General features: G+C 44.7%; 2 protein-coding genes across 2 annotated transcripts; both read right to left on the reverse strand.

Moving 5' to 3' along the window:
• Positions 1-1,059: 1,059 nt before the first annotated feature.
• LOC118661948 (general transcription factor II-I repeat domain-containing protein 2-like) lies at positions 1,060-17,295 on the reverse strand. The gene is made up of 10 exons (XM_036320501.1): positions 16,959-17,295; positions 15,376-15,489; positions 12,552-12,927; positions 12,042-12,161; positions 11,194-11,280; positions 10,570-10,708; positions 9,021-9,145; positions 8,241-8,364; positions 4,653-4,810; positions 1,060-2,972 (listed from the first exon to the last, which is right to left on the reverse strand). Exons 2-10 carry the CDS (start codon positions 15,457-15,459, stop codon positions 1,300-1,302), a joined length of 2,886 nt encoding a protein of 961 aa, XP_036176394.1. The 5' UTR covers positions 15,460-15,489; positions 16,959-17,295; the 3' UTR covers positions 1,060-1,299.
• A 3,112-nt stretch (positions 17,296-20,407) lies between these two features.
• Positions 20,408-24,394, reverse strand: NMUR1 (neuromedin U receptor 1). Its single transcript, XM_036319607.1, has 3 exons — positions 24,389-24,394; positions 23,289-24,168; positions 20,408-20,844 (listed from the first exon to the last, which is right to left on the reverse strand). Exons 1-3 carry the CDS (start codon positions 24,392-24,394, stop codon positions 20,408-20,410), a joined length of 1,323 nt encoding a protein of 440 aa, XP_036175500.1.
• Positions 24,395-24,660: the final 266 nt, after the last annotated feature.

Consider the following 24,660-nt stretch of genomic DNA (forward strand, 5'->3'; position numbering starts at 1 on the left):
GGATAGAGCGTAGGCCTGTGGACTGAAGGGTCTGGTTTGATTCCAGTCAAGGGCACGTACCTCAGTTGGGGGCTTGTGTGGGAGGCAACCAATCAATGTCTCTCTCTTACATTGATGTTTCTCTCTCTCTCCCCCTCTTCCACTCTCTCTAAAAATCAATGGGAAAAATATCTTCAGGTGAGGAATAACAAAACAACAACAAAACATCCAGGAAATCATTTGGGAATCTGGAACAACTAATTCAATTTACATTATTCCTAGTGGGGAAAAACTGATTTGGTTTTAGAACAAATCACTTCTCGAACAGCCTTCTGGGAAGAATTATGTTCAAGAAATGAGGTTCCACTGTATACTCCGCCATATAAAATAATGCATAGAAAACTAAAAGAAAACATGCCTAAATATTTATAGGGCTTACCTCTGGTTGATGAGATTGTAGGGATTTCCCTTTATTTCCTTATATTCTCTAAATGTAAATAATATACATACATACATACATAATGTATATATATGACTGCTATAATTAAACTAATTGCTTAAGTAGTTTCTGCAGCAATGAGCAGTCAAGTCCCAATTGCAGTTATGGGCCTTCTCCCTGGAAAAATGCTCATAAGCTCTTACACACATCAACATCCATTCTGCATCCCTTCAGGCCCCAATGCAAGGGCATGTCCATCCCTGCCTGTAGGAAGCAGAATGACTCCTGGACCAGCCACAACCGACTGTAAGCTGACCAATAATATTGAAATTTTAGAAGTGCGCAAATCCAAAATGGAAGCATCAATTAAGAAGCCCATTGGCTATACCACACCAGCTTGGTCCGTAGAAGGGGGTTAGTCTGGCCTGAGCCCCATGATTGCAGCCGCAGGTCTGTGGTCCTTGGGGATAGGAATGCTCTAGGCATCTGAACATTCATTCTCTCCAGCTGACTCTCTGGTTCACATCCTTGGCTCATGAGTGCCTTTAGGAAAATATAGGGCTACTTTTAGGGCAGAGGTTTATATACTTGTATAATTCTAGGGACCAGAAAGGCAAAGCATAGGAGAAATAAACTGCCAGGGTATAATCAAACTTTATTTTATGTTATAAGGTACAAACAAATGATGCCAGAGATTGTGCTTTAAGTTGACATTAGAAAAATGTAATTTGGAAATAGAAATAATTATTCAGAGTTTTTAAATTTGTTACTCCTCAGATTTGAAATCTAAAATGGGATGTTACTCACTAATGCCCATCAGTCAATATCAGGTTGGGGACCTCTCGTAGCAATATGCAGGAGCAAATTCATCTCTGAATCCTTTAACTGGGAGCAATAGTATTATTTTGTGTCATAACAGAAAATAGTTGCTCACAAATATATGTACTTCCAAACATGGACAGAATCTTTGCACAATGATTTTTATATTTAGGGTAACTGTTCCCAAGATATTTGAAGAATTCTGGGATTCCAACATCATCATATTTAGTTTTCAATATAGTGTTGTGCTGCAATTCAATAACCTCCATTTGTAGCTCTTCATTCACATTATTAATATTAATTGAGAAAGGTGAGCTGAACAGTATAAGTTCGTTTTCATAAAGTTTGAAATCAGAGAACCTTTTTTGAAATTCAGTCTTCAACTCTTTAATTTTGGGAATGTAGTTCAGTCCATCACTTTCATTCTCAGAAACTAGTCTCAGCGTCGGGAAGTGGGCCAGATTGTTTCTTGCCAAATGAGTTTCCCAAAGACACAATTTTGCTAGGAAAGAGCGAACTGCATGGTACATTTGTGTAACCATCTGCGAATGCCCTTGCAGAGCAACATCCAACATGTTTACATAAGTCATAATGTCAACCAAAAAGGCTAGGTCTTTGACCCAATCTTTGTTACGAAGCTGAGGCACAGATTTTCCTTTAGAAGACATGAAAATGTCAATTTCTTCCAACAGTTCAAAAAACTGCCTTAGGACCATTCCACGGCTCAGCCACTTCAGTTCCATGTAGGTCAGGTGTCCATACTGTGTGTCTAACTCACTGAACAAAGCACTAAACTTCCTGTGGGTCGAGCCATGGGAATGCAGCCACGTTATGGTGTAAATTACTATGTCCATGACATGATCCATTTGTAACTTTTTAGCACAAAGGGATTCTTGGAGAAAGAGGCCATGCACAGATTTAAGTTCTGTGTCTTTGCAAAGCCCTGACACTTTAGACTTAAGTTTTGTAACAAGTTGCTTCACACCAACCGTTGCAGAATTACCATCTGTGCTAACACTTACTAATTTTGACCAGTCTACATCAAATTTTCTAAGACTTTTCTCAACACATAAAAATAAGTCATTTCCCGATGTTGTGCCCGTCAGGGGTACCATGTCCAAAAGTTCCTCAGTCACATCAAAAGTTTCATCAACACCGCGAATAAATACAGCTAACTGGGGGGCGTTATTTATATAAGTGCTTTCATGAGCTGCAATAGAGAAAGCCACAAATGATTTAACTTTTTCTTGCAAGGTGTTCTGTAAGTTGTCAGTCACATTGGCAACATGCTGCTCAGCAATATTACCAGTGAGATTTATGTTGGCAAACACTTGTCTCTGTTCAGGGCACAAAATTTCTGCAGCACTCAGTAGACATTCCTTTATAAACGCACCATCTGTAAGGGGTTTTGATGCCCGGGCAATTTTCTCACGTAACACGTAACTACATTTCATTGCAGCATCAGTTATTTTATTCACATTCAAAAGCAAATCATGTTCAAGTTTCAACCTTTTTTTCAGTTCATTGAGTTTTTTATCACGCATCTTTTCTGTATATCCAACAAGGTTCCTACTGTGGTTTGTCTCATAATGGCATCTTAGGTTATATTCTTTCGACACAGACAGACTCTCTTTGCATATTAAACACATAGGAACATTCTTTACCTCCACAAAGAAATAAGCTCTCTCCCATTTTTCTTGAAATGTGTGGCTTTCTTGTTCTATCTTTTGTTTTCCTATTTTTTGAAAGAGATAAATGCATAAGAAATGTTAAAATGTCATCTTTACTAATAGGGAAGAAAGTACTACTTTGGAAGAAAAAGTATTAACTATTTTTTCAAAGTGTAAGTGTGCTTGTTCACTTGTTCGGAGTTAGGGAGAACTTAGAGCAGGGGTCCTCAAACTTTTTAAAATATATTTTATTGATTTTTTACAGAGAGGAGGGGAGAGGGATAGAGAGTTAGAAACATTTATGAGAGAGAAACATCGATCAGCTGCCTCCTGCACACCTCCTACTGGGGATGTGCCTGCAACCAAGGTACATGCCCTTGACCAGAATCGAACCTGGGACCCTTCAGTCCGCAGGCTGATGCTCTATCCACTGAGCCAAACCGGTTAGGGCAGTCCTCAAACTTTTTAAACAGGGGGCCAGTTCACTGTCCCTCAGACCGTTGGAGGGCCAGACTATAGTTTAAAAAAAAAACTATGAACTAATTCCTATGCACACTGCACATATCTTATTTTGAAGTAAAAAAACAAATACAATATTTGTATTTGCATGTGGCCCGTGGGCGTAGTTTGAGGACCCCTGACTTAGAGAATGGTGGAGGCTGCACAAACATCAAATGCCACCATTAAGAGAAAACGGCTGCTTCTCTCCAGGTGGCTGCAGACAGGTAGGACCTCAGGCATGTAGGGCTCCAGCCACAGGGTGGCCAGATTTCCTGATGTAGCAAAAGAAGCTGGGAATCCCAATTTTTATGTAAAATGTCTTGATTTAAAAAAAAAAACATTCATAAAAAATTGTATTGCTGCCGAAACCGGTTTGGCTCAGTGGATAGAGCGTCGGCCTGCGGACTGAAAGGTCCCAGGTTCGATTCCGGTCAAGGGCATGTACCTGGGTTGCGGGCACATCCCCAGTAGGAGGTGTGCAGGAAGCGGCTGATCGATGCTTCTCTCCCATCAATGTTTCTAACTCTCTATCTCTCTCTCCCTTCCTCTCTGTAAAAAATCAATAAAATATATTTAAAAAAAAAAAATTGTATTGCTTTTTCCTATAAACACTGTATAAACCCCCATGCTTACCCATCAGATTAGGGGCACTGGCTTGGGGTTTCTGATTTAAACCTGACAACAACTCTTCTTTTTTTTTTTTTTTTTTTTTTTTAACAACTCTTTTTAAAAATAATTAAATGTCTGAAGAGAACTAAATATCGAATTCTAAAACCACAAGTTTAAGAGGTTGTTCAAACAGAAGCCTAAGGGTACCCAAAAAGGGAAACCAAACTGATGTATCCCAAAGTCCCCATTTCTCTTTAATATGTTTTTATTGAATTTTTAAAAAGGAATGGAGAGAGAGAGAGAGAAACATAGATTGGCTGCCTCTTACATGACCGCAACTGGAGATCAAGCCAGAAACCCAGGCATGTGCCCTGACGGGGAATCGAACTGGGGACCTCTCAGTGCATTTGATGATGCTCAACCAAAAGAGCCACACCGGCCAGGGCTCAAAGTGCCATTTCTTTTCCAGACAAGGTTACAGTTAACTAGGAAAATGCTCATTAGCTTGATATAATTATGAGGATGACTTACATGTTTTTGACACAGGGAGAAAATTGTATTTAAAAGTGCCAAGTGCCCCTAACCTAACTGACATCCCTCGTAAGCCTCCATCTACAGAGCTTTAGCATGCTTACCTCTCCAACTTCTGCTCTTCCTGGCCCTCTCTTCTTGGCCTTGATTTTTCTCTCCAACATGCTCCAGAACTATGGCAAGCCCTCCAATTTCTGTCCCTTGCTTCTCTTCCAAGGTTCTCTCTGCATCAGCTTGTGACTTGAAGTCAATATAGGCAATTCTGCAGTTGTGGGGATGGGGTGGGGAGAGAGAACTGTCAGCATTTAGTATTTGTATTTATCTGTCTTTTTAATCGGTAATACATATACAAGATTCAAAATGCAAAAAGATAGATACCATGAAGTCTTCCTGCCACTCAATTTTTATCCTTAGATAATAAACTGTACATATAAAAGCAAATATACACATACTCTATTTTTTTTATTATATATATTTTATTGATTTCAGAGAGGAAGGGAGAGGGAGAGACAGAAATATCAATGATGAGAATCACTGATTGGCTGCCTCCTGCACACCCCCTACTGGGGGTCAAGCCTGAAACCCAGGACTGGGAATTGAACCGTGACCACCTGGTTCATAAGTCGACACTCAACCACTGAGCCACACCAGCAGGGCCACATACTCTATTTAATTCACCCATGTAAAGTATGCAATGGTTTCTAGCATATTTACAGAATTATACAGTCATCACCATAATCTAATTTTAGAACATTTTCATCATCCCCAAAGGTATCCCTCAGCAGTCATTCTTCGTTCCCCGCCCCCCTCCCACCCCCTTCATTCCCTTCCCCCAGCTGCAGGCAACCACTACAATGTTTTCCATAGATATGCCTATTTTGGACATTTCATATCAATAGGATTATACAAATATGCAATCTTCTGTGTCTGGCTTCTTTCACTTAGCCTAATGTTTTTGAGTTTCATCCATGTTGTCATAGCATGTGTCAGTATTTCATCCCTTTTTATGACTGAATAATATTCCACTGTATGAAAGTACCACATTTTGTTTATCTGTTCATCAGCTGTCGTACACTCTGGGTTATTTACACTTTTTAGCTAGTATAAATAAATCTGATACAAACATTCATAGAAATGTGTAGTTACAAGTTTTTATTTCTTTTGGGTAGATACCTAATAGGATTGCCAAACCATATGGCAACTGTATGTTTAACATTTTGAGAAACTGCAAAACTGTTTTCCAAAACAACTGCTCTATTTTGCATTCCCACCAGCAATGTTTGAGGACTCCAATTTCTCCACCTCCCTCCTTGCCCAAACTTGTTAATGTCTGCCTTTTTTATCATAGGCATTCTAGTGGGTTGAAGTGGTAGCACATCATGGTTTTGATTTGCATTTCCTTAATGACTAATGTTGAACATCTTTTCATGTGCTTATTGGCCATTTGTATATCTTATTTGGAGAAATGTCCATTCAAATCCTTTTTAATTGGGTTTTCTTTTCTTTTTTTTTAAATTTATTTTACAGAAAGGAAGGGAGAGGGATAGTTAGAAACTTCAAAGAGAGAAAAAAATCAATCAGCTGCCTTCTGCACGCCCTCTACTGGGGATCAAGCCTGCAACCAAGGTACATGCCCTTGACCAGAATAGAACCCGGGACCCTTCAGTCCGCAGGCCAATGCTCTATTCACTGAGCCAAACTGGCTAGGGCAATTGGGTTGTCTTTTTTTTTTTTTTTTTTTTTAATATATTTTATTGATTTTTTACAGAGAGGAAGGGAGAGAGATAGAAAGTTAGAAACATTGATGAGAGAAAAACATCGATTAGCTGCCTCCTGCACATATCCCACTGGGGATATGCCCGCAACCCAGGTACATGCCCTTGACCGGAATCGAACCTGGGACCCTTCAGTCCGCAGGCAGACGCTCTATCCACTGAGCCAAACCAGTTTCGGCAATTGGGTTGTCTTTTAGTTTGAGTTGTATGAGTTCTTTATATGTTCTGAATACAAGTTCCCTATCAGATACATGATTTGCAATATTTTCTCCCAGTGTGTGGTTTCTTTTGACTTTTTGGATAGTGTCCTTTGAAGTACAAATGTTTTTAATTTTGATAAAGCCTAACATCTCAATCTTCAGTTTTATTGTCTGTACAATAATATCTTTACCTAGTATCACAAAGATTTACTCTTGTGGTTTTTTTCCCTAAGTTTTAACTCTTACCTTTAGATATTAAATCCATTTTGAATTACTTTTGTTTATGATGTGTCCCCCATTATTATTTTTTCTTTCTTTCTTTCTTTCTCTCTCTCTCTTTCTTTCTCCCATTATGGTTTTTTTTATTGACTTTTAGAGAGATAGGAAGGGAAAGAGAGATAGAAACATCGATGAGAGAGAAACACTGATCAGCTGCCTCCTGCACACCCCCTACTGGGGATTGAGCCTGCAACCTGGGCATGTGCCCTGACTGGGAATTGAGCCGACAATCTCCTTCCTGGTGCATAGAGAACATTCAACCAACTGAGCCACACCAGTCAGGGCAGTAAGAATATTCTTGAAGAGAACGCACCACACTCATTTCTGACTTGGGCACTATGCTTTATTTCATATGGTCATGGATTTCTGGGCTTCTCTCAGCTCCCCTTTGTAATAAAACTTAAATGATTCTAAACATTTAAGTATATCTAACTACAATTTAATTAAAGTTAGAGAATTAATATAGCTTTGGGCAGGAATTTCTGCTTTGTTGTTGCTGACCACAAGCATGCAGAGTGCCCGCCAATCTCCTCACAGAAAACACTGCGAACAATTTGGGATTTGCTTTCAGACTTGTTTTCTAAATCTGCAGGATTCTTTTCTAGTGATTATGCTCATCAGAATATACTGGCATAAATTGTTTGAGTGTACACCTACACCAACAAATTCAGCTCAAATGTGTCTGGAAACCTGATATTCCATTTTCACCTCACTGAAAATCCCTTCAAAGTACATTCTATTCCATCCATTCTAACTTCACCATATTCACCCTCTTACCCTATCAAAGCTTGGACACATGGTGATAATTTTCATTAACTGCTCATAACATAATTATTTTTCTTTAATCCTCACCCAACGATATTTTTCCCTTTGATCTTCAGAAAGAGAATGGAAGGGAGAAAGAAGGGGGAGAGAAAGAGAAACATTGATGAGAGAGAGAGACACATCAACTAGCTGCCTCCCACATGCACCTTTACCTGGGATCAAACCTGCAACCCAGGTACAAGTCCTCGACTGGGAATCAAACCTGCGACTATCCATCCGAGGACCAACACTCTAACCACCGAGGCAAACTGGCCAGGGTTCACAATATAATTCTAACAGACCAAGTTAACGTTCTGTTTTGGTACCTGCCCAGGCAAGTCACAAAGTGTGTTATTTTACTGGAGCTAGCCCTGAAGAGAGAGGAATGAAGATAATCTATGGCTGAATTCTTCCAATCTTCAATCTTGTATTTGGTTGAACAAGTCTCCATTTTTCTATGATACCAACATTGTTTTCTACCAGGGTCTGGCTGTGCATTATATGCCTTCTAATAGCAAGGCTACTTAACTACTCTTTCATTCTCTAAAATCAGGCATCAATGATTTGGGAGAATGGAATGAAATTGTCACGTTTGGATCCAGTAGACATGTATTCTTTTCAGTACGAAACATACCTTTTACTTATCCCATCATTGCTCAGAAATCTGATTTGAAAAGCATCCTCAAACACTTCCTTTAGTTCATGCTCAGTGACCTTGCTAGGCAAGTTCTTGATCAAAAGTGTTTTGGCATTTCGACCTACATAAATAGAAAAGAATATTTTTAGTCTGCATTTAGATCTCATAGGCACCAAAAGTTCTCTCGGAGAGAAAGAAAAATATTTCACAAGAGTTGAAAAGAGGAAACAACAATGCATACTCCTTCAAATATTTGAACTAAACAAATATTTGAACATATAGGTTGGGTGAGGGCCTAAGCTTCATGCAGGCTGTGAAAATATAGGAATGTGGTCTTGTGGGGGAAAAACCAGTATATAAACAATCCCATAATTACAAATTGTGCTAAGTGCCAGGAAGGAAAAGTAAAAGGGGAGATGAGAACATTTAGTGGAGAAGATATAGCCTCGTCTGGGGTAAAGGAAAGGTTTCTGGATCTGAGGAAGTGACCTTTAAGCTGGATGGGTTGCAGGTAGCCAGGGCATGAGTCTTGCAGTGAACATCAACATGTGACAGAGAAGATAAGGTAGAAAATGACAGAGAGTAAGGTAAAGAACTGTGACAGAGAAGGTGAGCCAGGTAGCTAGAGCACAGGGAATGAGAGAAGGTGGATCAAGTTGGTGATGTGGAGGCAGGTGACCTGTTGGTAACCGAGGAGCACGGAATAAGACAGAAGATGATATTCCTGCCTGTCACAGTCCTTTAGGTATCTATAAACAAATTACCTTATTTGCATACCTTTTTTTGTTTCCTTTCCCTTTGGTTTCTTCAGTTTAATTTCATACCCAAGGACCTTTGTCTCACTGAGTTCCAGGGCTTTTTCCTGATCGTCAACAGATTTAAAATTCACATAACCAAATCTCCTACAGAGAGGAAGAAGAAAGGAAAACACACACACACACACACACACACACACGTTAAATTAAGAGGCACAAGCCTTCTGGTTGGCTCATCACACTGGTTGTGAGAGTGGAAATTAGTATCAAGTACAAAGCAGTTGCCGAATTTACAATTTCAAACCAAGGCTCCACCAACTGGCAATATCAGTGCCAGGGAGTCCCCAGAAAATAGTGGTTCTCACCGGCGAGTTTGGCAATATCTGGGGACATTTTCAGCTGTTACAACTGGGGCAGTGCTTCTATTATCTTGTGGGTAGAATGCAGGGAAGCTGCTAAATAGCCTACAATGAACTTGACAGCCCACCACACAAAGGTGAACCATGCCAAGGTTGAGAAGCCCTGTTCTAGAGCAAGGACTGGTTTTCTGTTTAATAACTGACCAGAGTTAACCAAAAGCTATAGAAAATGAAGCTTAAAATGACAAGTTTTTGAACTTTTATTTTTAATAAGCAGCCATCTGCATTTGTTTACTGGAACAAAAATACTATTCCTAATGTGGAACTGTTAACAAACTCAAGGGCTGTTACGGTAAGAATTTTTTCTTAATACAAAAGGAATCCTTATTTACTGCAAATGCAACAATATTCCAAAATATAGCTAACAAAAACTAGAAGAGCCAGGGACAGGCTCTGGAGCCAGAGTGCTGGGCTCAAGTCCTGGCTCTGCCCCTTTCTCGCTGTGATACTGGGCATGCAGCATAACTTCTCTGTGCCTTAGTCACCTCTTCTATGAAATGGGGATAATGGCAATAATCACCACTGAGGACTGTCTTATGGAGTCAGTGAGTTATATAAATAAGAAACTAAGAGCAACACCTTGAACAGTGAGCACCCAGCAAATGGTTACTAGTATGATTACCTTTGTTTCTACCTGAGAAATTCTGAGTTGTACAAAACATGCTTACACCTAAGACATTTGCTTTTGATGAGAAAGAAGTGAGAAAAGATGAAATTCAACTCAGCAAAAAAGCAGAACTATATTTACCACCAAAGTTGGGGGTTTTGTGACTAAATTTGTGGCTTAGCTAAAATAATTCTAGGCAAATAACATTGCTCACAGTTGGGAAATCATGAAAATACGTTTTTGTAAAGACTTGGAAGATCTTGGGATTATTTTAATGCTTTGGTTGGGAAAATTGGGTAGCAAAGTTTAATCTTGTAGGTTTAATAAACAAGCCACTGAAGGGTTTTAAATACTCATTTCGACTGCAAGAGACTGAGGTAAAATCCCACCAAAGGGCGAAGAGCAAGTAATAGAAGAATGTGACAAAATGGAAGTCTAGTAACCCACAGTGAAACAGAAAGCGACTAGGACTCCTAAATTCTCCAGGGATAGTATGTGCTGGGCTGATAAACTCTTAACAACATTCTCAATTTACCGGTATTTACCTGGACGAGCTGACTCTGACACCAACAACTGTGAGATCATTTTTAGCAAAAAATTCCCTGAGACCAGTTTTTAGTTCAGCAGCAGTTTTGTTGAAATTCAGGTTTCCAACAAACAGTTTGAAAGTTACAGGTGGTTCAGCTGCCATACAAAAAGGTAAAACAACAACAACACAAGTCAAATAAGCAGTTCAGAAAAGTATGATGCTAAAAGAAAATTCATCAAAGACTGGCGTATTATAACACCAGGCTGCAATTAAAATCCTTGCTCATCATTTAAGATTTGGTTTTCACCAAGATAAAATTCTCTATGTGTCCCTTATATTTTAAAACACAGGAAAGAGCCCTGGCCGGTGTTCTCAGTGGTTAGAGCATCAGCTAGCACACCTGAAGGTTTCAGATTTGGTTCCCAAAGGCACGTACCTGGGTTGCAGGTTCGATCGCCAACCCTGGTCTCGGCTTGTGCGGGAGGCAATTAATCAGTGTGTCTCTCTCACATTGATGTTTCTCTCTCTCTCTCTCTCTCCCCCTTCCTCCCTCCCTTCCACTCTCTCTAAAAAGCAATGGAAAAATATCCTTGGGTGAAAATTAACAAAACAAAACAAAAAAACACAACAAAGGAGTTACCTTCTAATTTCTGTTTTTTGGTTTCAGGGGAAGCCTTCTGTTTGGCCATTTTCTTCTTCTGTTTATCAGGTGTTTTTTTAATAGGATCTGTGGGCAAAAGTCAAAATATGTATTTTTACTGATCTGTCTGTGCCACTAGTAAGTAAACTGGAAGTTCTTACATTCTCCACAAATATCATACCTATGTTATGTCTATTCTTCACAAGACACATGGATTAGGTCTGGTCAAAATACTTTTAAAAGCATTTATAAATTAATTAGAAAGTTCTTCAAGTTCATAACAGAAATCCAACAGTCCCTGCCCAAGGACTTCCCTTACAACTAGAAATCGTTGAGACTGGCTACCATTTAACATAGCCAATTTGGGTCATTCCGACCCTCCTCCTCTTCCTCATAGCCTTTGTCATCACAGTGGTTGTCCTGCTCGTCCTCCTCGACCCCCACAGGAAAGGCTTTTCTCCCTCTGGACCATGGAGAATTCACAGCTTCTTTTTCAGAATCTAAATGAAAACCCACCCAATCAATTCCTGACACATATTCAAATACCTCCTTTAAATAAAACTCATACCGCCCTGGCCGGTTTGCTCAGTGGATAGAGCATTGGCCTGTAGACTAAAAGGTCCCAGGTTCGATTACAGTCAAGGGCATGGACCTTACCCTTACTCCTACTGCGGGCACATTCCCAGTAGGAGGTGTGCAGGAGGCAGCTGATTGATGTTTCTCTCTCATCGATGTTTCTAACTCTCTATCCCTCCCCCTTCCTCTCTGTAAAAAATCAATAAAATATATTTTAAAAAATAAAATAAATAAAACTCATACCAATACACTTTAGAATCTAACTCAATTACCTTCATCATCATCCTCCTCTTCGTCTTCATTTTCTGTGCTCTTGGCCTTCACAAGAACAGCTTTTACAGGAGCTTTCTTGCCTTTGGCTGGTGTAATCTCCATAGGTTCTTCTTCAGAGTCTGAAAGAGAAGCTACCTAGTCAAAAACTCAAGAGAATTATCCTCAAACCAACATTAGTTCCAGATAAATCTAAAGGGAAAAAAAATACATAATACAATACTGTGCTTAGTAGTTATCAAGAATTAACAGATTACTTGGAAGCAAAACCCTATTATGAAAACTACTCATAGAATGTGCTGTGTTAAACATTTTCTCAGGGGCAGGCAATCATTCATGGCTATCACCCTAGTATACAACCAGCATGGAAAATCCCTGGGAGGATTTTTATCTAATCCCCATGGTGTCATGGAAGGAGTATGTCTGCATGTTGCCCACCCACTCCACAATCTCACCCTAATGTACCTTGCAAACAAGAGAAGAGCCCAAGAACTACCAATAGAACGCCTTACCATCTTCTTCATCATCATCATCCAAGAAAGGGGCAGCAGCAGTAGCTTTCATCACTGCTGGCTCAAATTCAACCTCATCCTCCTCTTCACTGTTGCCATCATCTTCCTCATCACTATCTTCCTTCTTGGCATTCTTGGCATTCCCTGCTCCCTTGTCTGGGGTGGCTGCTTCCTTCTTACCAGGGGTTGCTATGGCTTTGGCTGGTGTAACTGCTGCCTTTTTGCCAGGAGCCAGCATAGCTGTTGCCTCTTTGCCAGGGGTGACAACTGTTTTCTTGCCTGCTGTGGCAACTGCAATCTTTTCTGTTGGGGAAACCATCGCCTTCTTTCCTGGAGTTGTGGTAGCCTTTTTGCCTTTTTTCTGAGGAATGATAACCTCAAGATTAAATTAAAAAAATATTAAAAAAAGAAGGGTTGCCGAAATCGGTTTGGCTCAGTGGATAGAGCATTGGCCTGCGGACTGAAGGGTCCCAGGTTCGATTCCGGTCAAGGGCATGTGCCTGGGTTGTGGGCGCTTCCCCAGTGGGGGATGTGCAGGAGGCAGCTGATCGATGTTTCTCGTTGATGTTTCTAGCTCTCTATCTCTCTCCCTTCCTCTCTGTAAAAAATCAATAAAATATATTTAAAAAAATAAAAATAAAAAAAATTTAAAAAAAGAAGGGTTATTCCTTTAAAAAAATAAAAATAAAAATTAATGAAAAAATATCCTCGGGCGAGGATTAAAAATAAAATAAACAATTTCAAACATGAGTCGCTCAGCCGCGTGGCTCAGTTGTTGAGCATCAACCTACAAACCAGGAGGTCATGGTTTGATTCCAGGTCAGGACATATGCCCGGGCTGTGGGCTCAATCCCCAGTGGGAGGCATGCAGGAGGAAGCCGATCAATGATTCTGTCTCATCATTGATGTTTCTATGTCTCTCTCCCTCTCCCTTCCTCTCCGAAATCAACAAAAATATATGTAAAAACAAACAAACATGAGTCTATTTTCAAACTCAAAAAGGGAGTATTGGTCCCTCATAAATGAGCGCTAAATTCTGGCACTGCCTTCTAGTTCAAGACCACATGCATTAGATATATGCTAGCATGTTAAACTATAGCGTCATGTTACATGTCCTTCTCTATACCTGTGCAGTCACGGTCCTCATTTTCAGGTAAAATGTGTAATTATAATGAACCCTTCAAATACCTCCGGACCCACACCTGTTAATTTCTACACCTCATACTCTAATCAATTCAGCTTTTTAAAAAAATATATTTTATTGATTTTTTACAGAGGAAGGGAGAGAGATAGAGTTAGACACATCGATGAGAGAGAAACATCGATCAGCTGCCTCCTGCACACTCCCTACTGGAGATGTGCCCACAACCAAGGTACATGCCCTTGACTAGAATCGAACCTGGGACCTTTCAGTCCGCAGGCCGACGCTCTATCCACTGAGCCAAACCGGTTATGGCATCACTTCAGCTTTGAAGCAGCACACCTTAAATGCACTCTGAAAATAGACTGTCTAGATCCCATCTGCTACTGTGTGGCTCTAGTTCTTTAAAATATACTTTTATTGATTTCAGAGAAAGAGAGAGAGAGAGAGAGAGAGAGAGAGAGAATATCATTGATCAGCTGACTCCTGCACGCCCCCTACTGGGGATCAAACCCACAATCCGGGCATGTGTCCTTGACCAGAATCGAAGTCTGCAAGTCGATGCTCTATCCACTAAGCCAAACCAGTTAGGGCTAGGAGAGATTTTTTTAAGCCTCACCTTTTTTTCTCTTCTGACAATGATAACCAATGTTACATGGTATTTTAAGGATTATGAATTAATTTCTGTAACTAAGAGCTCTGTTAAGTGTTATTAAATCATTTGGGGAGGTGGTATAAAGTTCACTGAAAGCTCAGTATTAAGACCAGAGATAAAATGAGTATCAAATAGGCTGGACAGTCCTTGCAAAATTAATACAAATTAGAGTGGGCAGTTAACTTGATAAAAACATTATCTATATTCAAGTCACACTCAAAGCTACCTCTTGTTGACCACCAGTTTTATCAAGTTATGTGTTAAAATAAGACTTGTAGTTGTCTTTACAGTAAGCAATAGTAGCCAAGAGTACCTAAGTGTCATCGTCAGTACAAAGGGAGCTGGCGTTCCTCACCCCACAACATTATAACACAATGACTAGTGTTACAAAACTTGTACAAAGAACAGAGACCTGCCCAGTTGTGTGGCTCAGTGGTTGTGTCGACCTATGAACCAAGAGGTCACAATTCAATACCCAGTCAGGGCACCTGCCCCAATTGTGGACTTGATCCCCAGTAGGGGGAGTAAGGGAGACAGCCAATCAATGATTCTCTGTCATCACTGATGTTTCTATCTCTGTCTCTCTCCTTTCCTCTCTGAAATCAATAAAAATATCTATCTTTTTTAAAAAAGAACAGAGACCTGTTTGGCAGCTAGGAAAGGAATCTGGTAAGGCTAAACCCAGACCTGAATACAATGCCCAGCACCACCACATACAAGACAGCTAGCTGTCCAGGCTGTTTCCTCATCTAGCATGTGGGGCTAGCAAGTTGAAACTGGAAAAATGATTTAATACATCATCACACTAAGCCCTGTGGAGGGCACATGAGGAGGCGGCTCCAGATCTTTTCTCTCAAGCTCATCCAAATACTTACCTTTATGGTATTTTGACAGGTCAATGAAGAGCTTGTGAAACACTCAACCATTACAACAGGGCATCTATGAAGGAATACAATCTTACCTTCGCCAGTATTTTCACACATACAACACGACTGTACATGACTCTGCATTAAATTGTACATAATTACCTCTCCTCCACTGCTTTCATCTTCTTCATCTGGCACTTCCTCATCTTCACTATCTTCTTCTACCTCCTTTGGAGGAGAAGCCATTTTCTTGGGGTCACCTTGATTTTTACCAGACTACAACAGACACGGTCATTAGCACATTACACCTCCCACATTTCAGGCCACTCACATTTTGCCTGCAGTCATCTCCCTTTCTCAGAATCCACTTTTCATTCTGTTAAATATTACAAATAAGGTAAACCAATCTTAGGTAAAAAGACAATTTTAGCCCTTGCTGGTTTGGCTCAGTGGATAGAATATTGGCCTGCGGATTGAGGGGTCCCGGGTTCGATTCCGGTCAAGGGCACGTACCTCAGTTGCAGGGCTTGGGTCCTGGTTGGGGCTCATGCAGGAGGCAACCAATGGGTGTTTCTCTCACATCGATATTGCTGTCTGTCTTTCCCTCTCTTTAAAAATTAATGGAGCCCTGGCTTGTTTGGCTAAGTGGATAGAGTGTAGGCCTGTGGACTGAAGGGTCCCAGGTTCGATTCCGGTCAGGGGCACATGCCCGGGTTGCGGGCTCCGTCCCCAGTGGGGGGCGTGCAGGAGGCAGCCAGTCGGTGATTCTCTCTCATCATTGATGTTTCTATCTCTCTCCCTTTCTCTTCCTCTCTGAAATCAATTAAAAAAATATTAAAAAAAGAAAGGTTATTCCTTTAAAAAAATAAAAAGTAAAATTAATGAAAAAATATCCTCGGGCGAGGATTAAAAATAAAATAAACAATTTCAAACACACGAACTCCCTCCTCCTATTGCCTTCATTTAGCATACCTGTTTTATTTATTTTAAAATATATTTTATTGATTTTTTTACAGACAGGAAGGGAGAGGGATAGGGAGTTAGAAACATCAATGAGAGCGACACACCAATCAGCTGCCTCCTGCACGCCCCCTACTGGGGATGTGCCGGCAACCATGGTACATGCCCCTGACCGGAATTGAACCTGGGACCTTTCAGTCCGCAGGCCGACGCTCTAGCCACTGAGCCAAACCGGTCAGGGCTAGCACACCTGTTTTAAAAATGATACTTCCAGCCCCAGCCGGTTTGGCCTGCAGACTGAATGGTCCTGGACTGGATACCGGGTCAGGGCACATGCCTGGGTTACAGGCTCGATCCCCAGTGGGGACGTGCAGGAAGCAGCTGATCAATGATTCTCTCTCATCAATGATGTTTCTCTCTCTCCCTCTCCCTTACTCTGAAATCAACAAAATAAAAAAAATAAAAAACTTTAAAAAGCCTTCGGTAATTTATGGCACCTTATCCCACCCCTCTCCTCTGAATTTAAATTAGGGCAACTTTAAAGATCACCTCTTAACCTAACTAGATTTAAAAAAATGAAGAAACCCGGCTGCTCGCCACCTCGAGGAACGACCTGTGAGGCCCGGCCCACGTGGCGGGCCACCCAAGGCACGTGCCCAGCTCCCGCCTGTCCCAGGAGTTTGGCCTCATCTCTCCACCCCAAGCCCAGCGCCCCCTCCCCACGCTCAGTCCCGACGGCTCTCCCGCTGCATCAACCACTCTCAACACCCGCCGCCGCTCTTCACCTCGCCACCAAGAACCCCAAACCGCAAGACCTCCGCGCTAATCACACGAGACTTCCCGCAGCAGGACGCCCTCGAATGCGCCCGGGACGGCGCGCACACGCTCCTCCTCGCGGCGCCCTGCGCGCGTTCCTCAGAAAACGGGCCTGGACGTTCGTGCTTACGGAGGGAGGCCCCTTATCTTTGTGGGTTACACGGTGGGTGTGTGGCGGGTGAGGGGGCAGACGAGCCCAGAGGAACCGAACAATGCCCAGGGGGCCGCTGGTACGGAAGACCCCGGCGCGGATGTTTCGCTACCAGCTAGAGTTCGAGCCTGAGGCGAAAGCTCATCTTTGGAAAGTCGACGACTGTGCCTTCGTCACTCCATTTCAACCAACCAGAGTTTGTGCTCATTCCGTGAGCCAATCGCGGACGTCGTGGGGCGGGGCCTGGAGTGGGCTGGCCCAGGTCGCCGGAAGGGAGAGTGGAGATTCCGTTTCTGGGTCGGGCGGAGTGAGGAGCAAGAGGGTGGGGAGCAAGGGGGGCGGGGGAGCAAGAGGGGTGGAGGGCAAGGGGGGTGGGGGAGCAAGGGAGCAACGGGGCGGGGGGAGCAGAGGGACGGGGGGAGCAAGGCGGGCGGGAGAGCAGGAGGGGCGGGGGGAGCAAGGGGGCGGGGGAGCAAGAGGCGGGGGGAGCAAGGGGGTAGGGAGCAGGAGGGGGGGAGCAAGGGGACGGGGGGAGCAAGGAGGCGGGGGAGCAAGGGGTAGGGAGCAGGAGGGGGAGCAAGGGGCGGGGGAGCAAGGGGGGTAGGGAGCAGGAGGGGGGGAGCAAGGGGACGGGGGGAGCAAGGAGGCGGGGGAGCAAGGGGGTAGGGAGCAGGAGGGGGGAGCAAGGGGGCGGGGGAGCAAGGGGGGTAGGGAGCAGGAGGGGCTGGGGGGGATCAAGGCGGGTGGGGAGCAGGGGTTCGCTCTGTGCGAGACCGGCGCAGGTTGGGTGGGGGCGCACGGCTAGTGAAGTGCCCCTCCGCGGCCTGTGCTTGCGGAGCCTGCGCCTTGGGACGGACGTTTCTTGGTGCCGCGTATGCGGTTCTTGGGAGCGGTGGGTACTGGTCCCTCCTATTCCCAGACGTCGGGATCCTGTAGACGCGGGCAGAGTGCTCGACACCCCCCGTCCCGCGCTCCACGCCCAGCCCCCCGCTGCTAGGGAGCGAGGCCACATTTCCCTGCTGATGAGCCCGAGAGACCGAAGGTCAGCACGCGAGAGTGGGAGGCCCCCCTTGGCCCCAGGCCGGGAAACCCCCGGTCTGCAGGTGCTGAGAGCTGTTAATAAAGGCAGTCACGTTGATGGAGAGAGAAATAGGTGAATCTTTATTGCAAACTTAAAAACATTTTATTGTGAATACTTTCAGACATACATTAAGTAGAGAAAATTAAAAACGAAACCTCTTTTACCCATCACCCAGATTCAAATCTTCAATATTTTTTAAAATATATTTTCATTGATTCCAGAGAGGAAGGGAGAGAGAAACATCAATGATGAGAGAGAATAATTGATTGGCTGCCTCCTGCACGCTCCCTACTGGGGACTGAGGGTGGAACCCAGGCATGTGCCCTTTACGGAAATCAAACCCTGGACCCTTCCATCCACAGGCTGAAGCTCTATCCACTGAGCCAAACCAACCAGGGCAAAACTTCAATATTTTTGCCTTTCTTTTCTCAACTATTCCCTGCCCCACTTTTACCTCCTCACCCCTTCCCTTCCCCCTCCTCCTTTTTTGCTTAAGTATTTTAATGTGAATCCCAGGCATCCTATCATTTTGCCTGTAAATACTTCATTATGTACCTCTACAGCAGTGGTTCTCAACCTTCCTAATGCCCTGACCCTTTAATACAGTTCCTCATGTTGTGGTGACCCCCCAACCATAAAATTATTTTCATTGCTACTTCATCACTGTAATTTTGCTACTGTTATGAATCGTAATGTAAATATCTGATATGCAGGATGTATTTTCATTGTTACAAATTGAACATAATTAAAGCATAGTGATTAATCACAAAAACAATATGTAATTATCTATGTGTTTTCCGATGGTCTTAGGCGACCCCTGTGAAAGGGCCGTTCAACCCCCAAAGGGGTCGCGACCCACAGGTTGAGAACCGCTGCTCTACAGGATATTGGCCTTGACATCTGTACCTAAACAGCCCCAATTGTCCTGCTCTGTCCTGTGCAGGAACTTGAAAGAGGGTGAGGCCTGTGCTGAAGAGGTTTAGACTGTCAGAAGAATGTAAATGTTTCTAGAACCAAATGCCTTCAATCTGTTCTCATCTTTCTTCTTAAAAAAAAAAAAAGTTTTAAAAACAGTGAATTCGAATGATTACTAAGTATTACAGACTGTTGTGTGGGGCTTTAAAAAAATAAATGACAATTTCTGCTTATCTTAGATTTAAAAAATACTGGTAAATACACAACAAAATTTATCATCTTTTTTTTTTTAATATATTTTATTGAATTTTTACAGAGAGGAAGGGAGAGAGATAGAGAGCTAGAAACATCGATGAGAGAGAAACATCGATCAGCTGCCTCCTGCACATCTCCCACTGGGGATGTGCCCGCAACCCAGGTACATGCCCTTGACCGGAATCGAACCTGGGACCTTTCAGTCCACAAGCCGACGCTCTATCCACTGAGCCAAACCGGTTTCGGCAAAATTTATCATCTTAACCATTTAAGCATACAGTTGAATATTGTTTGAGCATGTTCACATTGTTGTGCAACCAGAAGGGGGGCATGGGAGGTGGTGCGTATGGAGGTCAGGGAGGAAGAGGGGTTGGGGTGGTGAGCGCGTAGACAGTAATTTCCGTCTTGGTAATCTGAGGGTATCAGTGGGTTTCATTACAGCAGTGACTTACGCACACTCGCAGAAAATGCAGCTAAAGAGTCAAAGTGTGGCACTTAGAATATCGGGGCCTGTTTCATTTTGCAAGCAGGGGATCAAGGCCTGGGAAGGTGAGCTGATATGCTTGATGCCACGCAGCAAGGTGGCAACAGGGCTAGGATTGGAAGCAGGTCCCCTGGATCCCTGGCATCCCTGCCACCCAACAGTGCCACCAGTGGAGATCCCAGAGCAGAATAAGCTGACCGGGCCAGGGAGGGGTCAGGTAGGAGGAGGGTCCCAGGTGCAGGCCATGAGCTAGAAAGGGACAGAAAATGGGAGGGAAGGCAGAGCCTTGGGAAAACATTTTGGAAACTGTGGCAGGAGTGGGGATGTCCCCAAAAGAAGGTGTGCTGTGCCAGTTAACCAACTATGATGTTCCTGCAGGGAAGGACTTTAACTGAGGCCTAGGGGCCTAGAGGGTAATCGTATATCCCTTCTAGTACATGGCGGGAGCCGGAGTCACTAAGGTGGCTGCAGGGGGAACAGGGCATAAAGGGCACAGGCATGAAGACATCACCGAAGAGGAGGGCAGGTGTGGCTACAAGTGGCCCTCTGGTGCCTCCAGGTGGAGCTGCTGTGAGTCTCCTCTATGGAGGGAGGGGTCAGTCTCTTGCTGTCCCTCTGGGCCATAGTTCTCAGCCAGAGGGTGGGCCCTGCTCCCCAGGGAGCCCATGTCACACAGGGTGCTGCCCGTGGTCACCCTGCTGAGACTGTGGGAGCTGTGACGTCGTCTGTGGCCACGGCACCGGGTTCCCAAGCACAGGGCTTCCCGGAAGGTGTCCTGGAAGCGGGTGGACATGAGGCTGTAGAGCACGGGGTTGGCAACAGAGCCGAGATAGAAGAAGACGCCAGAGATGATGTGTACGTACTGGTAGGCCACGAGCAGGTACTCGGTTGAGGGGGACACGAAGCTCCACATGAGACGTTCGATATGGAACGGGGCCCAGCAGATGCCAAACACCAGGACCAGCACAACTGTAGGGGCAGAGAAAGGAGACTGGGTGCTGCTCCAGTTTGGTCTGCTCATTCTCACCCCCCCTCCTATTCCACAGGCTACCCATGCCCACTGTCCATCTGGAAGTTTCTGGAAGTTCGCCTGCCCTGGCCACACCCTTTCAGAGAGGCTGCTCTCACTTCTGTCACTGGGTGGGCAGTGGGTGTGTGCCCTGCCCCTGGCCACAGCCCACTGTGCGTCTAAGGCCCACCCTGGGTGCCCACTTGGGGACAATGCTTACTGATGGGTAAGCAGAGAGAAGCAGAAGAATGGGGCTCATGCTCAGACAGCAGTAGATGGAGGTTAAGGGGCCAGAGAAAACACAAACACCTCCCCTTGTCTGCCTTGGCCCCAGAGCCTTCCCAGCCCCAGCCACCAGCTCTCTAAGGCCCAGCTGAATATCCTGCCCTGTACTAACTGCTGGCTTCCTGAGATCCCATTCCCTACCATCCAGCAAAAGACAGGACAGGTTGGCCAAGCCCTCACTCTTTCTCCCCAGCTTCCTTCCAGCCCTAGTCTTAACCAGCCATGATCTTCTTGGGTCTCTGTCACCGGATCTGCCTTGATTTTTTTTTTTTTTTAAATTTTTAATTGATTTCAGAGAAGAAGGGAGAGAGAGAGAGAAACATCAATGATGAGAGATAATCATTGATTGGCTGCCTCCTACATGCCCCCTATTGGGGATCAAGCCCACAATCCAGGCATGTGCCCTTCACCAGAATCGAACCCGAGACCCTTCAGTCCACAGGCCTATGCTGCCGATGCTCTATCCACTGAGCAAAGCCAGCTAGGGCTGCCTTGATTTTTGTTTCTTATTTCTTGTGTTTGTTTAGCTGACTATCTTTCCCCTGCAGTGTCAGCCTAGTGTGGTTTTGCTTGTAATCCCAGATTCCAATGTCCCCAGCACACAGCCTGCTGCACAGTAGGCCTTCAGAAAGTGAGGGTGGGGGAAGGAGGGAGGGAGGGATGGAGAGAGAGAAGAAAGCCAGAGTCCCAGGCCAGCAACCAAGGTGGCTTTAAGGAAACATCTTCCCCGCCCTCCTGCCCAGGGTGAGAACCATGCCAACTGAGCAGACTCAGACCTGGACCCTGTGATCTGGAGGAGACTGAGAGAGGAGGGCGGGAGGGGGCTGGGCGGGGCGGGCAGGGGCCAGTTGGTCTGTAGTACAGGCTTCACAGTGCAGAGCTGGGAAGCAAGCAAGGAACTCCGGGGGATGACAAGTGACACCACTCCCTGGGACACCACACCCAGGGCAGGGGGCGGGTGGGGGGTGGGCTTCTCTCTGGGAATGGGGCAGTCCTCAGCTGGCTGTAATCCCATGGCTTTGACCAAGGCCTCACCAGCCTGTCCTGCCCTGGCTCAACCCATCTGCTTGATTCAGGCCCTGCTAAGATGGTATGAGATGGGATGGAAATCAATGACTGACTTAGTATCAGTTTGTCTTGCTTCCCTGCGGCCACTGTTTTTGAAAAAGAGCCCCGTCTAGAGCACAGTAACATCTAGAACCTCAACCCAGCTGCATGCCCTGGCTGGCCCCAGTCCACACTTCTGCCCTGATTCTCCTATGCTCTGACCCTCACAAACACCCCTCCTGACAATCCTCTTTTTTTTATTTATTTATTTATTTATTTATTTATTTATTTATTTATTTATTTATTTGACAATCCTCTTTTAGACACTGATCACTCCTGTGGTCCCCAGGGAACTGCAAACATAGATGGAAGAAATCATCATCTTGCATATGCAGATCCTCCCAGATCCCCCCATATGGTTCTGTGGGAGTAGTCACTTCAGCATCCTGTTATTCTGGCCTGGGGATGGGCCATGACCTAACCCCACTTACCAGAATCCTTTCCTGGAACTTTTCAATAGCCACTAAGGAAAGAGAACAGTTCCTCAGGAAAGCCTATGGCCATGCCTTCAGGCTGCTGTAGGAAAGGACAGAGCCAAGACATGTTTCGCAGCCAAGATGAGAGACCTGGAGGGTGCAGATGCCATGAACAGCTCTGTTATCCTGGACCCCAGCAATGTCACCTGTCCTGTCTGTGGTTTGGGTCCGTGAGCCACCTGTGCATTTGCACAGGGCCTGAGTTTAAAATGGTTTAATGCTCTACTGTTGCTGTCTTGACAATCTTAATGATTTTTTAACAAGAAACCTGAATTTTCATTTTGCACTGGGCCCTGCAAATTATGTAGCTGATCCTGCCAGAAGCCATTAGCATTTACCTCTGGTGTTAGTTTCTAAAACAGTATGCATGCATGCACATGTGTATGTGCACCTGTACATACACGCACACACAGAGGGGTATGTAATTCCAAGCCTTACACTCTTAAACTCGGATGCAGCACCTCCCCCAGGCCCTGGAAGCCCCAGACTCATACCCACTGTCTCGATCAGCCCCTTTTCCCAGCAGCAACACTTACACAGCATCTTGGTCACCTGTGTCCGACTCCTATCCTGTGGTTGCTGGACCCTGCTCTTGGGCCCCTGCCTGAGCAGCAGCAGCCTCTCACTCCGCAGCCGCAGCCCAATGAGCAGGTAGAGCACGCTGATGATGGCCATGGGCAGGCAGAAGAAGAGCAATGCTGTGGCCTGCATGAGTAGGTTGTAGAAGGCCTTTGAGCGGACCACCTTGCACTCGGCCGAGTCAGGCACTATACCCCGGCAGGGCACATCCAGCAGCTCGATGCCATGAAGGCTGGTGTTGGGCAGAGAGCAGAGTAAGGCAAGGCTCCAGATAGCCCCAAGCACCCGGCGAACATGGGCTGGGGTCATCACAGACCTGGCCTGCAGTGGGTGCACCACGGCCACGTAGCGCTCCACACTCAGGGCGGTGACATTGAGCACAGAGGCCAGGCAGACGGTCTCAAAGAGCAGCGTGCGGAAGTAGCAGCCACCAGCACCCAGGAGGAAGGGGTAGTTACGCCACTTCTCATAGAGCTCCAGGGGCATGCCTAGGAGCAGCACCAGCAGGTCCGATACTGCGAGGCTGAAGAGGTAGTAGTTGGTGGGCGTGTGCATGGCCTTGTAGCGAAGGATGACCAGGCAGGTTAGCCCGTTGCCCACAGTGCCCACCACAAAGATCAACAGGTATGTGACACAAATGGGTAGGAACAGCTCCGTCTTCTGGAGCCCCAGATACTTGAGTCTCAGCTCCTCATCAGTCAGGTTCAAATCCTCAAGGTCAAAATCCTCAGGTTCAAAGTGCCCCCACTCCCTACTGCCATTGCAGGGCACCGGGCTCCTTGCACCCCTGAGGGACATGTCTCCAGGGAAGATGGAACAATTGAGGCAGAAAGGAACCTGTGGAACAGAATACAGAGACACTCAGAAAAGTCACTTAGGGAACCCAGGTTCTGTTGTAATTCATTAAACCAAAGGTGCCATTATTTATGTACTGCTGAGAAAGAAGTCTGCCTTCCATTGTAAGGTGCATTACAACTTCAGAGATGTAAAAATGTACATCGTACCCTAGCCGGTTTGGCTCAGCAGTTAGAGCGTCACCTGTGGGCAACGGGCTAACCTGCATGGTGGACTGAAAGATTTCAGGTTCAATTCCGGTCAAGGGTATGTACCTCGGTTGCAGGCTTGATCCCCGAGGCAACCAATCGATGTGTCTCTCTCACATCAATGTTTCTCTCTCTGTCTCTCCCCCTTTCTTCCACTCTAAAAAAAAAAAAAAAAAAAAAAAAAAAAAAAAAAAAAAATCAATGGAAAAAATATCCTCCGGTGAGGATTAACCAAAATTAAATAAATAAAAGTACATCTTCAAAATCATAAAGCCCTAGCTGATGT

The sequence above is a fragment of the Myotis myotis genome, unplaced genomic scaffold (genome assembly GCF_014108235.1).
Source record: "Myotis myotis isolate mMyoMyo1 unplaced genomic scaffold, mMyoMyo1.p scaffold_m19_p_8, whole genome shotgun sequence".
Taxonomy (NCBI): domain Eukaryota; kingdom Metazoa; phylum Chordata; class Mammalia; order Chiroptera; family Vespertilionidae; genus Myotis; species Myotis myotis.

Bases quoted from the DNA above. Each gene is read 5' to 3' on its own strand.
- LOC118661948 (XM_036320501.1), bottom strand. From the start codon at position 15,459: ATGGCTTCTCCTCCAAAGGAGGTAGAAGAAGATAGTGAAGATGAGGAA. The intron at 12,162-12,551 runs GTAAGGCGTTCT...CTTCTCTTTCAG, and splicing joins TGATGATGATGAAGAAGATG to ACTCTGAAGAAGAACCTATG. The intron at 11,281-12,041 runs GTAATTGAGTTA...TTTTGCCCACAG, and splicing joins AGAGGAGGATGATGATGAAG to ATCCTATTAAAAAAACACCT.
- NMUR1 (XM_036319607.1), bottom strand. The intron at 20,845-23,288 runs GTAAGTGTTGCT...CTGCCCCTACAG, and splicing joins ACAGGTGACCAAGATGCTGT to TTGTGCTGGTCCTGGTGTTT.